At 39.8% G+C, this 13,886-nt stretch overlaps 1 protein-coding gene across 1 annotated transcript in view; it reads left to right on the forward strand.

Moving 5' to 3' along the window:
* Positions 1 to 7,213: 7,213 nt before the first annotated feature.
* The window catches only part of GUCY2C (guanylate cyclase 2C), a 48,040-nt gene continuing 41,367 nt past the window's right edge, over positions 7,214 to 13,886 (forward strand). Inside the window, exons 1-3 of the mRNA XM_035316017.1 lie at positions 7,214 to 7,706; positions 8,622 to 8,734; positions 10,106 to 10,173. Coding sequence (XP_035171908.1) covers positions 7,496 to 7,706; positions 8,622 to 8,734; positions 10,106 to 10,173 — 392 coding nt within the window. The 5' untranslated portion in view covers positions 7,214 to 7,495. The remainder of the gene's footprint in view (positions 7,707 to 8,621; positions 8,735 to 10,105; positions 10,174 to 13,886) is intronic.

The following is a 13,886-nucleotide window of genomic DNA, read 5'->3' on the forward strand; positions in this document are numbered from 1 at the left end:
TGTATGGACCTGTGGGAGCTGCACCTTCAGAAGTTCCTGATACTTCCAGCACCCAACCTGTCATCAAGATTCAGTCAAGTTAGTAAATGTAACTTAAAAGCTGATATTGTATTGGATTTGAGCATCACGCTTAGGAAGTTTAGGCATGCAGAACCAAGAGATGACAACCAGGAAACTGTGCAGATCCAAAGTGCCCCAGCATAAGTCAGTCTCAGAGCTGAAAATGTAATGAATGATTAGCTGGATCAATATCAACTTACCCAGGTCAGAAAACCATTGCAAGTGCTATATCTTGGAAAATGCACTTTTCCTGTTCCAAGACTTGGGCTAAAATATCTATACAATATTCCACTGCCATATGGATTTATAGGGATGCACTAGCTTGAAGATCTCATAACTCCATCCCATCACACAGTGTAAACCTGTGAAACATTTAATAATAATAATAATAATAATAATAATAATAATAATAATAATAATAATAAAAGAGCTTAAGGAAACTTAAGTATGTGTCCAAGACACAAACTATTAGACATATGAGACATTTACCTTTGTAAGGTAAAACAGAACAGATAGCTTACATTCGTCACTTGACAAAGCTGTATCCTGCTGTGCCTAGAACAGTGGCTAATTCTTATGATGAAATTAAAATATATCCTGTCACTCCAGAAACAAAGTCCATTAAGGGTCAGCTTTGTGGTTCCGTTTGGCTGCTTGCTCTGCTATGGTGAATATTAGAATATTGTTTGACTCTACTGAACTGTACATTTCACTTTAAATGTCATCAGTGCATTTTTGAGCTTTCAGCTATCTTGGTAAAATGGTTCCAGGCAGAAGCACTGATTTTGAGAGCTGCCTTTAGCTGCATAGTTGCCCTTGTTCTGAACTTCCTCACCAAGCTGTCATCTCTGCATCACTCCTCACATTTCTCTGTGCTAGGGCTAGCTGATAAGACCTTATATCCTAAATCAAACACATATCAGGAAGCAAAGTAATCCCTAACCAACACCTGTAAAGCTAACTATAGGTTAGGAGCCTGAAGCCCCTCTGAAACAGTTTTTGAAACCTGATCATCTGTTGCCCACCAAGGTTTTCTACCTCTGCAACTGCAGGAAGTACTGAATTGATTGTCCAAGTGCTGTTTGCCAATGGTTTCTTCACATCACCAACTGGTCCACTGTCAAGTATTTTCACAAGGATCACCTGCTAATTCTTTTATGAGTAGTGGAAATTCTGTCATCCCGTCCTTATCTGATAAAGTTTGGTCTGTGATTGAATTGTCAGAACTCCTTGGTTTTCTACTCTTAAAAAAGGACAATATTTCACTGAGTTTGATGTCTTGTATTAGTTAATACCACAGAACATTTTTGCTTGGCAGGAATGCCTGATATGATAAACTGAATATCAAAACAGAGATTGTTCAGTTGATTTAATGCCAGATGCAGCTGTATCTTTGCACAAGATCTCATTTTTCTTCTTCCGTGCTGCTGATTGGAGTAATTCAGATTTACAGCAACAAAAGACTGACTCAGTTGAGCCTGGTACTCACAGGAAGGGATGGTCAGTCCTTTAGGGAAATAATACAAAATCAGAAGTTGAGAGGGAAGACTTCTTAATCTTTGATTACGTAATACGCAAGTTAAATGGCTGAATAATATTCACTTCAAACTGTGTATGAGTTGGGAAAGGGTTAAGAGAAATAAACTTTTTGTCATTGAGCTACATGTTTGATATATGATATATTTAGCTTCATATTCTGGTATGTGGCAACATAGATCAATGGGAAAATGGGGCCACCACCCAAGCTCCTTCTAATATGATGCAATCTCAATTGCAACTTCTGTTATCCTTGTCTGTACATTTCCTCAAACTAGATTGGCAGCTTCTGATGAGAACAGTCAGTGCTTTGCACCTGTACTATAATTCCACTCTAATCTATGGTAGCAGCTATGAACTCCAAGGACAGACCTAAGCTCGTGATAACCCATGGAAATGGCAATATAATTAGGATTTCTACTTTATCAGGATTTGTTCTAGATCAGGATCATGCTGTGTTATCAGGTTCATGCAACACATGACCCACACATTTGCTGTTTTACAGGCTTGTGTTATTAATCGGGAGATAACTTCAGTCCCAAACAGTTTTTTTTCCCATGTTTTTGTGTAGTCAATGAGACAATGAGAAAAAAAAAAAAAAAAAAAAAAAAAAGTTCTGTAAGTCAACATAGCTTCTTTACAGCTGTTTCTCATCATTAACATTGCTTTATTCCAAATATAAATAGTAAAATATTGTCAACAACCGTTTAAAATACAGAAAAAAAATCTTTTAATATCCTAGCTCTTCTCTATTATATATATATATATAAAAAAAAAAAAGTAAGAAAATCATTGAAAGATAAAGAAGACATCCTTATATTAGGCAGACTAGACTTATGGCAAACTGGATTAAATAAACACAGACAGTACTATAACATTTTCTTTAATGTCTGTAATCACATTTTTGATTCAAACCTCTAACAACACTGAAAAAAAAAAGAAATTGAAACATTTCTATTTTCTTTTTTCTACATGATTTTCTAAATCTTTTTAAAGAAGGGTTAAAAGATGCTAAAGCCCTAAACAATCAAAATAATTTAGGAATGAACCTTGGTAACACTGAAGAACTTGAAAACAATAATGTATGAGTGTTTTCTACATTTATTCCTTTGGCTAAATATGGCCACTGCTGCAAAGTATATTGTCTTACACAACTTCTGTATTACAAATTCTGTATTTTAAGGAAACAATATTGACAAGCTTAATTATTCAAAAATGTAAGCATGTCCACTGAAACCAAAAAACAAATCTGTTTTAAAGTAATTGAGAAATAAATACATAAATGCATCTGTTGTTCTTTTTATTCACATGACTTTTCAGACTTGTTGTTTTGTTGTTTTTTTATGTCCTTCCTTCACATTTCCCAATTATGCAATGCTAGAGATGCAGTCTGTGTTATTTTAATGGAACCTCAGATTATTTTGCAGTCTCAAAGTTCTCAACTCTGGAGAAAATTTAAAAAATAATGTAAATTTGTGGGATTGATAAATTAATCACAGCAATCATGATTAAATGACATAGAAAATATAGATAATTGCAGCAAAGATGGAAAACTGATTTAAAGGGAGACTCAAAATATTTTATTGTGAAAAAAAAAAAAACACAATTGTATCAAAATTCATGCTTCTTCACAAAATAGTGGCTTGAAAAATGGTTGTCTTTGGGGCAGAAAAAAATGAAAGATGAGCTGGCAATCTGTCTACTTTGTCTTCAGATTTATTAAGACTGTTAGTGCCAATTTCCACAGTAATAGTTTGAGTTACTGGAGGTAGCTGATACTTTCATGTAGTTTTTTGGTTCTTCTGAGTTCTCTGAAATTTCCATTCCATATCTTCTACTTTCTCCTCTCCAAGTGTTCAAGTGGAAATAGTGATTTGCAATTAAGCAAAAATGAAATTAGGCTACAAGCCAGTGAAAAGGTCCAAAAAATGAACTTGGCAAAGGTATTGGAGATAGCTGGTGCCTCATCCTGAATACAGTTGCTCTTTTACAGCATGAGCTTGCTAGACAAAGGCACTCTGAGACACCCAGGCTGAACCATCACTGCCATTTTTTCAGGAGTTTTTCACCTTGTATAAAAGAGAAACCATTGAAATGAGAAAAATCCTTTCATGTGGACCATTAAAATAGGACTGGAAAAATATTCTGTAGAGAGTAATCTTATAGAGGTTGAGAGAGCTTGAGGAACAACTCTGTGGGTGTTTTTGCTCTTCTGGTTTCCATTCCACTCTTTGTGTGTCTGTGAATATTCCAGAAGACTGAGAGGATCACTCAGAGTAGGTTTAGATCAGGAAGTCAGTGCTGATTGTATGTTTCAAATAAACCCTATAAAATCTGGTTGTTTATTATCCAGCAAAACAGAGGGCGTAACAAAGCACCAAAGAATCAGGAACGAAACATTGCTTTTCACTAAATTACATGATACAGTTATTTGGTGAGACAATTTAAGATGGCATTTCTAATCTCACACATTATAAAAACACTCACACAGAATTGTCATGATGTTTTGTAACTATGCAATATATGCACAGGTACTATAGTTATTAACAAGGAATGAATCAACAGTATTTATTTATTCAGACAAATAAATGCAGGACCTTACTACCTGAATGTTAAATGTCTTTGTGCTTTTGAAGACAGAACATGTGATAAACTTCAGGGTTTGTATTCAGTGATTCAAGGGAAGACTTCCATCACCTGTTAATGCCAGGATTACAAAGATGAGCTACCAATGTACACCTCAGAACTGACTTTTTAGACTGACTTGCACAGAGTGAACATATTTAATGCTGGAGTGTTTTTGACCTTTCTGACAAGCTAATAACAAAAATTGATGCCCAGATACCACAGAATAATCCATCAGGGAATTCAGATCCAGTTTATTAGCAGTGTATTCCTTAGAAATCAATTAAACCTGGAATCTTAAGACAAAATAAGTAGTTCTAGAAGATGTGCTTTAAAGAAGTTTTTAAGATAATTTTTCTGGTTTATCCTAGGGGGTGCCAGCAGAGGTTATCTTTTGCAGGATATTCCTGGTTTTTGAATCTCTTGCTCTGCTTCTCCATGTCATCACATTCTTTCATGGGAAGGCAGTCATTTACGTTGCCTTTGTTATGCTCCCATTACTTCTAGTTCTGTTGTAAGACAGTTTCTGATTAAAGCTTTTGCTTTATGCCACAGTCACCTGTAGAAGTCAAAAAGGACTTTTTATTTTTATTTATTTTATTTTTTTTTTTTATTTTTACTTTTTCTCATTCCACATGTAATTTGACTCCTGGGTTTCTAAACTATGTCCCTTCATGACTAATCTTTGAAGTATGAGACCTGCCTCATGGTTGAAGCTGGAGACAGAGGAGGCAGCGTCCTTAAGAGATATGGAAGATTTTTTGAAGCATCTGGCTAGTTTCACACATAAGCTCCTGATCTGGTGGATTATACGTTAGGAAATAATTTTCCCTTGGATTAAATTGGCTGGGTTCTTGGGGGGTTTTGCTTCATTCTGCAGCCAGTGCATTATGACTGGAAGAGCATTGGTGTCTTACCTTTCTTATTTCCTGGGCCTACAGAAGTCTTTGCTTTTGTTTGTGGCAGGCCCATCAAATTTTGTGCTTTACATATAAGACTCACTTGTCTACTTTTCTTCTTTCCACTCTCATGATGTTCTATAGTAACAGAAATTCTCATGTTCACAGCACAGTGCCACAGCTTCTCTTTGTCTCTTACCCAATGAACCAGATGCTATTGATCAGTCTCCCAAGGAGCTTTGTCTCAGGTTTAAAGCCCTGAGTTACAAGGGAAAGTGTGTTCAACTGGTGCTGAGGATGACTTGCTTTGCTCCAGCTGCAGCCCTCCCTTGTGCTCCACGTCACCAGAAAACCAAGGCATGCTCCTATGAGACTTGACACAGAGAGACTGCACACACACCTGGCAATTAAGGAGCTGAGAAGTCAACAACTCATTTATAGCTGCTTCTGACTGGGAACTCCCTATGGCACTGTGAAGGCAAGGGACAGGGGACAGAGTAAAAAGAGATGCTGCTCTAACTGATGCTGTTATAGCTGATTTGAATTTTGTTTTTTAAAGAACATTTTAAAACTGCTATGAAAACCAAACAAATAAACAACTAGATAGACAATCAGAAAGACCTTAGCGCTATTACATGCTTCCTGTGTGACCAGCAATGTAAAATCCTCAGTTCCCCTTGCATTATCCACGTTAGCTAACTGTTTCTCTTAGGCAGGCTAAGAAGAGTATAAAAATACAATGATCTTGTTTTACTAAAGTTAATGACAAAACCTCTATTGACTTACAAGAGTTAAGTTTCAAGCACTTTGTAAATAACTATACAACGGGCCGGTGATAAGCAGATAGTCTCAACACGAAAAGCTATAATCCATTCTCTAACAAGCTATACTAGTCCAGATCTTTACATGACCAATAACTTAGAATTACTGCATTACTAATTCCAAATGTTAGACCAGAAGTGCTGAGGTGTTCAAGGTCTACTCTTAAACACTGTTTCATGGTTTCCCCTGTTGTTAGGCATAAGAAACATTTAAGCAATAGTTATTTAATAGTAAAAACAAGGACATGTAGGAAGTCTGTGGAAATATATTTGAACTATATTCATCACATTTCAAAAACAGGCTTGGAAGGAAAACAGAATTGCACCAAAAGCTCTGCTACTTACACCATTAGTGATTATTTTCCTTTTTTGTTTTAAAATTATCTCATGAAAGTAATATAAATAAATGGATGTATTATCTGACAACCTCAGATTTCAGTAGAAAAACAGAAGCTGCTGTAGTTGTGCAGAAACAGCCCAAATTCAGACTGATCACACTTAGTACTTTATTTAAATTTACCTCTTGGTTCCTTTTCTCTTGCACATCTCATTTGTGCCCAGACTTATCTGTAAGGCTTGTTTTATTTTTTATTTTTTTTTATTTTTTTTTGTCTCCCCTTCATTCTACCTGCCTTCCCTGAGACTATTCTCAGGAAAAATGCTCATGAAAGCCTAAGAAAAATACCCCAGTGTCCTTTAGTAGGTGCCTTTTAATGATGCCATTTGCAATTTGGATTTCAGTCCTGCTGGTCTGAGATGGGTCTGTGCTGCCTGGAAGCAACGTATCAGGGGCAGACCTTGTACACTCTGGTGTGCAATGCTAGGTGAGTACTAGTGGACAAGCTTTGTGCTGAGACTATTCTGCAAATAGAAATGAAGGCTTCACTCTTGAGGACTGCAAGGCAGACATTTTTGCCTTGCACAAGAAAAGTACTGTGATGGTAAAAGCTAAAGGAATGAATTGATAGCTTATCACAGAACAAAATATACCCTTGATTTATGAGCCAAATCAGCAAAGATGATATGGCAATATAATGAGAGATGTAGGACAATGCAAACATGTAGTTAGCAACCGTTTTCTTCTAGGCTTTAATGTGCCTTCTATTTTATTTGTTCTGTTTCTATTTAAAGAGTCCTTTTTTTTAATGGTACATTTTCCCCCTCCCCTTCCTTCTTTCAGCTCATCACTGTGATGAAAATTTAGTGCCCTTATCAGGCAAGGTTTCGAGTAATGCTTCAGTTTTACAACTTCAGCCTTTCCATGAGCAAACATTCACAGCAACCTTTAGCCTCTCTCCTTCCGAGTTCTGCTCTTGTTAGTTTTTCGCAAACAGAAGTGCCACCTAGGACACCAGAGGGATGGGCAAGAAGTGAAGGAAGAGAAGGAGACGGGGAAGCACCTGAGAAGGATAGTACAGCCTGTCCTTGAATCTACAGTGTGGAAATCTGTTTTTGTCTTTGACAGAAACATTGATCTAGAGTAGCTGGAAGAAAGAGGGTTGGAAGAGAAAAAGAAGAGGGAGAGCACTCACAATGGGTGTAAACTGAGCAATAATGAAGCAACGGATTTGGAGTCTGGCCCTTTGGACTTTATTTCTCTCACTTCACCTGCTGAAGCAAGTTGGTTCAAATAAGTGTAGCAACAAGACTTATGTGATCAATGTGATGCTCATGGCTGACTCAGACTTCCCATCATCTGCTGAAAATTTGACATCAGCTGTGGAGGAAGCCTTGAAAACAGTACAAGAAGAACTGCAGATGACAGGTAAGGCAATGGGTATGGGTAATCCCTTTCCCACTATGATTTCTTAGACTTTTTGTCATAGCTTTCTATGCAAACTGCTTCTCAGACAGGCTCCTTGGTTCTCCATTCACTGTATGTAGATATTATAGAAATAATGGCCTCCGTCTGTAAAAAATAAGCTCTCTACAGATAGGCAGAACTATATTAGCTTTTATGGTAGCTGGGCAGACTTTTTCTGCATGGTTTTCAGTTGGGATTGGGATCATGGGAATTGCTGACATGGATCAGACAAGATGAGAGATCCATCAAATGCAATAAGTTAGATGCCCTTGCTTCAATACCTAGCACTTATTCATCCTATTTCATAATTGCTTGATTATGACATGAAAAATGAGATCCTTTTCTATCTTGGCCAGATTAGCCTGTAGACTTGGAGAAGAATTTAATCCCTTGACCCCATATGTTGATCACATTATGTCTAAAATTGTGAAGAGTCTGCCACCCATATATTTTTCCCTCATTTAGAGTCACTGCAGATGATCTTTTATTCATTTGATACCTTACCTCTCCTTTCAGTATCACCAACCTACTATCAATCTCTAGAATATCTTGGGACAAAGAGGTTCCAAAGAAATGATTCCCTTTCTGTCACCTAGCTGCAGAAGTTCTGTCCAGTTTTATCGGAAAGTGATATCTCTAATAATGGCCAACGCTAAAAACAGTATGTACTGAAAGTACTAACAACCAGCAGTCAGTGCTGGAGCAAACTCTTTATCTCATCCTAAGTAATAGGAGTCATTTAGATGGGCTTTCTGGTAGCTTTTTTGAATAGAAGTCATCTTAGCATGAGACTACACAGACTTGTCACAAGAGGGATACCATTTTTAGTGGTTATCTCCAGCTCTTGAGGCTCTTCACTTTCATGTTGCATTTCAGGAGAAAATGTTACTGTCAGTGCAACCTTCCACCACTTTAAATCATCGCTATATGTCTCACAAGGCTGTCGCACCAGCACCTGTGAAGGTGTGGAACTCATCAAGCAAATCTTTGTGAGTACCAGGTTTCTCTAGGTTGATTTCCTAAGAAGATAAGACTTTATCTTTCTGCGTTTATGTGTGTTTGCATGTATGCATAAGTATGTATGCATCTGTGCTTGTATGTCTGTCTTTCCATATTAACTTTTGAACCTGTTGTTCAATTTCAAACAAACTTGACAGGCAAAGTTTCCAAAGATATTCCTGTAGATTTTGTGAAGACAAGCAATCAAATACAGAGAGAGACTCTATTAATGCCTCCCAGAAGCTGTTACTAGACATTTGGTGGCAGTGGCAGGTACAGCAGCCAACTGCTTCAAGCTACTTTTTCCATCCTTAAGTTTTCACCTCCATTGTATCTGCACAGCTCTTTGTGGGGCCACTTAACCAAAACAATCGATTAAAGAACAAACAAACAAACAAACAACAACAGCAATAACAAAAAACACAATCCAAACACTCAAACTGCCCAATTGGAACCCTTGGTGCCCATTTCCAACTGGATCAGTTCCCTGATGTGGTTCTCCATCAGGTTACACAAATACTTGTGCCAGCATGAAGGAGAGAGCTGTGTGACAGCTGGAGCACACAGGCAGAGGGACTATTAGCCTGGCACCAATACCAACGAAACACATATATAACTATGCCCAGAGGGCAAAAATGAACTGTGTGCTTGCTTCTCACTAGAAATCAGAGACATTGGTTGGGAGAAAATGTGTGAATACCCTAGCAGTGGGAAAAGCTTCAGTTAGAACTGGTGCCTTACAAGATATTCAAGAAACTGTGTTTCAGTGGATTTTCTCATGTCAAATAACTGTCACGTCTCAGTGAGGCTTTATCAATCCAACATGAATTCTCACATCTAACAATATATAATCACCTCTGTAGCCTTTGTTAAGACAAAGTCCCTCATGACACTCAAAACAACTGGTTATTCAAAGATATATATATATATATTTAATACAAGCTTCATATGTACGTAAAACTAATCTTTTTTTCTGATACACAGCATCATGTAATTCCAATCTCTGTCCACTGCAAGAGTAAGCACTGCCTTGGCCTCTAATTTCATATATGCATTTGCAACAATTATGACATTTTAATCCTAACTTGCTCGCTCTCTCTCTCTTTCTCTCAATGAAGGTCATACTCTCACAGGCACTATTCTGTCCTCTGCCTTTTCTTGGCTCTCTGTGAATCCTCCTTCCTTCACTCTAGGTTTGTTCTCTTAACCTTTCTATGTCTTCTTTCCTACTCTGTCCTTGCTTTTGCAGGGTAAATTCTGGGAATCCATCTTAAATCTTAAAGTTCTCTTCAATCTTCCATCCACTTCTCTGCCAGTCCCCTACACTGTCCCCACTACTGACCCTTTCTGATCTCTTGCAGGATAATGGCACTCTTGGCTGTGCTGTCATAGGACCTGCTTGCACTTATGCCACCTACCAAATGGTCTCGTAAGTAACACCCCCTCTCTCCAGTACTGTGATGTGAAAGCTATAAACTATTGAACAAATTTATTTTGTGCACAAGACAGCAGAGACATTGGGGTTTGGGGTATGTGAGACAATTTGATACATACAGTCAAGGCAGTAAGACTGTTATGCATAGCCACTGTGTTTGTCAGGGAGAAGAAAATCCCTTCCCAGAGCCCATTGATGCAATCTAATTTCTAGAAGGTAAACGTTCCTAATTGCTGACAGTCGGTTGATTGTTAAAGGGCTCAAAGGATATAACTTGTCAACAACTGCAGCATGAAAAGGAGATGTTGTTGACTGGTGCAATTGGCAGAACTTTGGGTTTTTCAATCATAGGAAGGTCTACGCGACACCAGGCCTGCTGGCACCAGATGGGATGCATCTCTCTCAGAGAGGGCTAAGGATTTTTGCTCAGGATTTGGCAGGGCTGACAGATAGGGCTTTAAACTAGAGTTGAAGGGAGAAGGGGATAAAACTAGGCATGCCAGTGATGAGCTAAGGGATGGTGTGCTAGAATCAGAGGGACTGTGTGCTAGTGAGGTCCTTTGGTCAGCTCCACAAGGTGCTGCGTGTAGGGAGGCGCATGTGAAGTGCTTCTACACAAATGCATGCAGTATGAGGAATAAAGTGGATGAGCTCTTGGCCCAGTCCCACAGTCTTGGCCCAGTCCCACAGCTACGACATCATTGGCATAAGCAAAACCTGGTGGAATGAGTCCTGTTACTGGTGTGTTACAATAGATGGTTACAGGCTCTTCAGGAGGGACAGGCAGGGTAGGCGAGGTGGCAGAGTGGCGATGTATGTGAAGCATGGGCTGGACTGTGTGGAACTTCAAGTTGGCGACGGCAAAGTTGAGAGGCTCTGGGTAAGGATTAAGGGACGAACAAATAAAGGGGATGTCGTTGTGGGAGTCTATTACAGACCACCTGGGAGTCTATTACAGACAATGCCAAAGAATTATTCTTAGCAGAACTAAGAGATGCCTCGAGATCAACTCCCCTTGTCCTTACAGGGGATTTCAACTTGCCAGACATCAACTGGGATCACCACACGGCTGACACGAGCAAGTCCAGGGGGTTCATAAAGCACCTAGATGATAACTTCTTGGTGCAAGTGCTAAGGGAGCCAACTAGGAAAGGTGCCCCCCTAGATCTGTTGCTGAAGAACAGAGAGGGTCTTGTGGGAGATGTGGCAATTGGTAGCCGTCTCGGCCATAGTGACCATGAAGTGGTTGAGTTTAGAATTTATGGTTACAGAAGGAAAACTGCCACCAAAACTTCAGCCCTGGATATGGGGAAAGCAGACTTCAGGCTGCTCAGGGAACTAGTCAGCAACTAGTCCCCTGGGAAACTGCTATTGAAGGCATTGGCATCCATCAGTGCTGGTCAGTCTTTAAGCATTGCCTCCTAAAAGCACAAGATCAGACAATTCCAAAATATCAAAAGTCAGGCAGGCGGGGCAGAAGACCGGCCTGGCTGGCCGGGGATCTTCTACTGGAGCTTAGGCAAAAAAAGAAAGTGTATGGCTGCTGGAAGGAGGGTCAGGCCATGAGGAAGGAATACAGGGATACTGTTCATGTTTGTAGGGAGAAAATTCGTGTGGCCAAAGCCCAACTAGAGTTGAAGCTGGCCTGGTAAAATTATGGAGAAGATGATCCTTGAAGTTACTGAAGTGCACCTGGGGGACAATGCAGTCATTGGTCCCAGCCAACAGGGGTTCATGAGGGGTAGGTCCTGCCTAACAAATTTGATTTCCTTTTATGATAAGATCATCCATCGAGTTGATCAAGGGAAACCAGATGATGTGATCTTGTTGGACATCAGCAAAGCTTTTGATATGGTTTCCCATAGGATCCTACTGGACAAAATGTCCAGCATACAACTAAACAAAAACATCCTACGATTGGTATGGGCTCAAAGGGTTGTGGTAAATGGGTCCTCATCAGGCTGGCGGATGGTCACTAGTGGGGTCTCTCAAGGCTCCATTTTAGGGCCAGTCCTCTTCAGTGTTCTTATAAACAATCTGGTTGTAGGACTAGAAGGTGTTTTGAGCAAATTTGCCAACGACACCAAACTTGGAGGAGTTGTGGACATGGATGAGGGTGGAAAGGCCTTGCAGAGAGATCTAGACAGATTGGAGAGCTGGGCGATCACCAACTGCATGAAGTTTAGCAAAAGCAAGTGCCGAGTCCTGCAGCTGGGATGGGGCAACCCTCGCTATACGTACAGACTGGGTGATGAGACGTTGGAGAGCAGCCCCGCAGAGAGGGATCTGGGGGCTGTGGTTGACAGCAAGTTGAAAATGAGCCAGCAGTGTGCCCTGGCAGCCAGGAGGGCCAACCGTACCCTGGGGTGCATCAAGCATGGCATTGCTAGTCAGTTTAGGGAAATGATTGTCCAGCTCTACTCTGTGCTGGTGCGGCCTCACCTTGAATACTGTGTGCGGTTCTGGGCACCACAATACAAAAAGGACATTAAACTGTTGGAGAGTGTCCAGAGGAGGGCAACGAAGATGGTGAAGAGCCTAGAGGGGAAGACATATGAGGAGCAGCTAATGTCAGTGGGCCTGTTCAGCCTGGAGAAGAGGAGGCTGAGGGGGAACCTTATCTCAGTCTACAACTTCCTTGCGAGGGGGAGTGGAGAGGCAGGTGACCTATTCTCTGTAATCACCAGTGATAGGACCCACGGGAATGGTGTTAAGCTGAGGCAGGTGAAGTTTAGGCTGGGCATCAGGAAGAGGTTCTTCACCGAGAGAGTGGTCACACACTGGAACAGGCTCTCCAGTGAAGCAGTCACTGCACCGAGCCTGTCTGAATTTAAGAAGTGATTGGACTGTGCACTAAGTCACATAGTCTAAACTTTTGGGTAGGCCTGTGTGGTGCCAGGAGTTGGACTTGATGATACTTATGGGTGCCTTCCAACTTGTGTTATTCTATGATTCTATGTTAGCTTGAGGCATGTAGACATTACAGCAACAGGAAACCGTCTGGTGGATTTTCAGTTGCAGAGAGGGACTTGAATTTCATGTGTCAAGAGAAAGTCCAAAAACCCCAGCTATCTTCTGTGAACAGTGTTTAGATAGGGAGCAGCCAGCTTCATCCTAACTCTTGTCTAAGAAAACAACCCTGAAGAATTAGTCTCTCTGCTAGTGTATTATTATACATGGGTCTGTGTAATTCTGTATAACATAATATAACGTAACATAATAATTATATATGTGTGTTCTATATTAAATATGTATCATATACTGTATATATCGTATTACGTTATATTATATATTAATATAATGTTATTATATTATAAGTTAATATATTAATTTTCACATATTAGGAAAAGCATGAGCTGAAACTGTGTAGCCCTAGCATAATTAATTTAAAAAACAAATAAACAAAAACAATTCAAGTCTGACAGAACACTGGAACAGGTTGCGCAGTGGGGTTGTGGAGTCTCCTTCTCTGAAGACATTTAAAACCTGCCTGGAGGCATTCCTGTGTGACCTGATCTAGGTGTTCCTGCTTCAGAAGGGGGATTGGACTAGGCGATCTTTCAAGGTCCCTTCCAATCCCAAACATTCTATGATTCTGAGTAACATCAGTCACGATGTACCAATCAATATCATTACCCATGTGAATGACTCTCCCCTCTTTAAACTTTGGTAGCCTTTTGGGTTCACTAAGAAATACTTGCAAGGCT

Source organism: Oxyura jamaicensis, chromosome 1 (assembly GCF_011077185.1).
Source record: "Oxyura jamaicensis isolate SHBP4307 breed ruddy duck chromosome 1, BPBGC_Ojam_1.0, whole genome shotgun sequence".
Lineage (NCBI taxonomy): Eukaryota > Metazoa > Chordata > Aves > Anseriformes > Anatidae > Oxyura > Oxyura jamaicensis.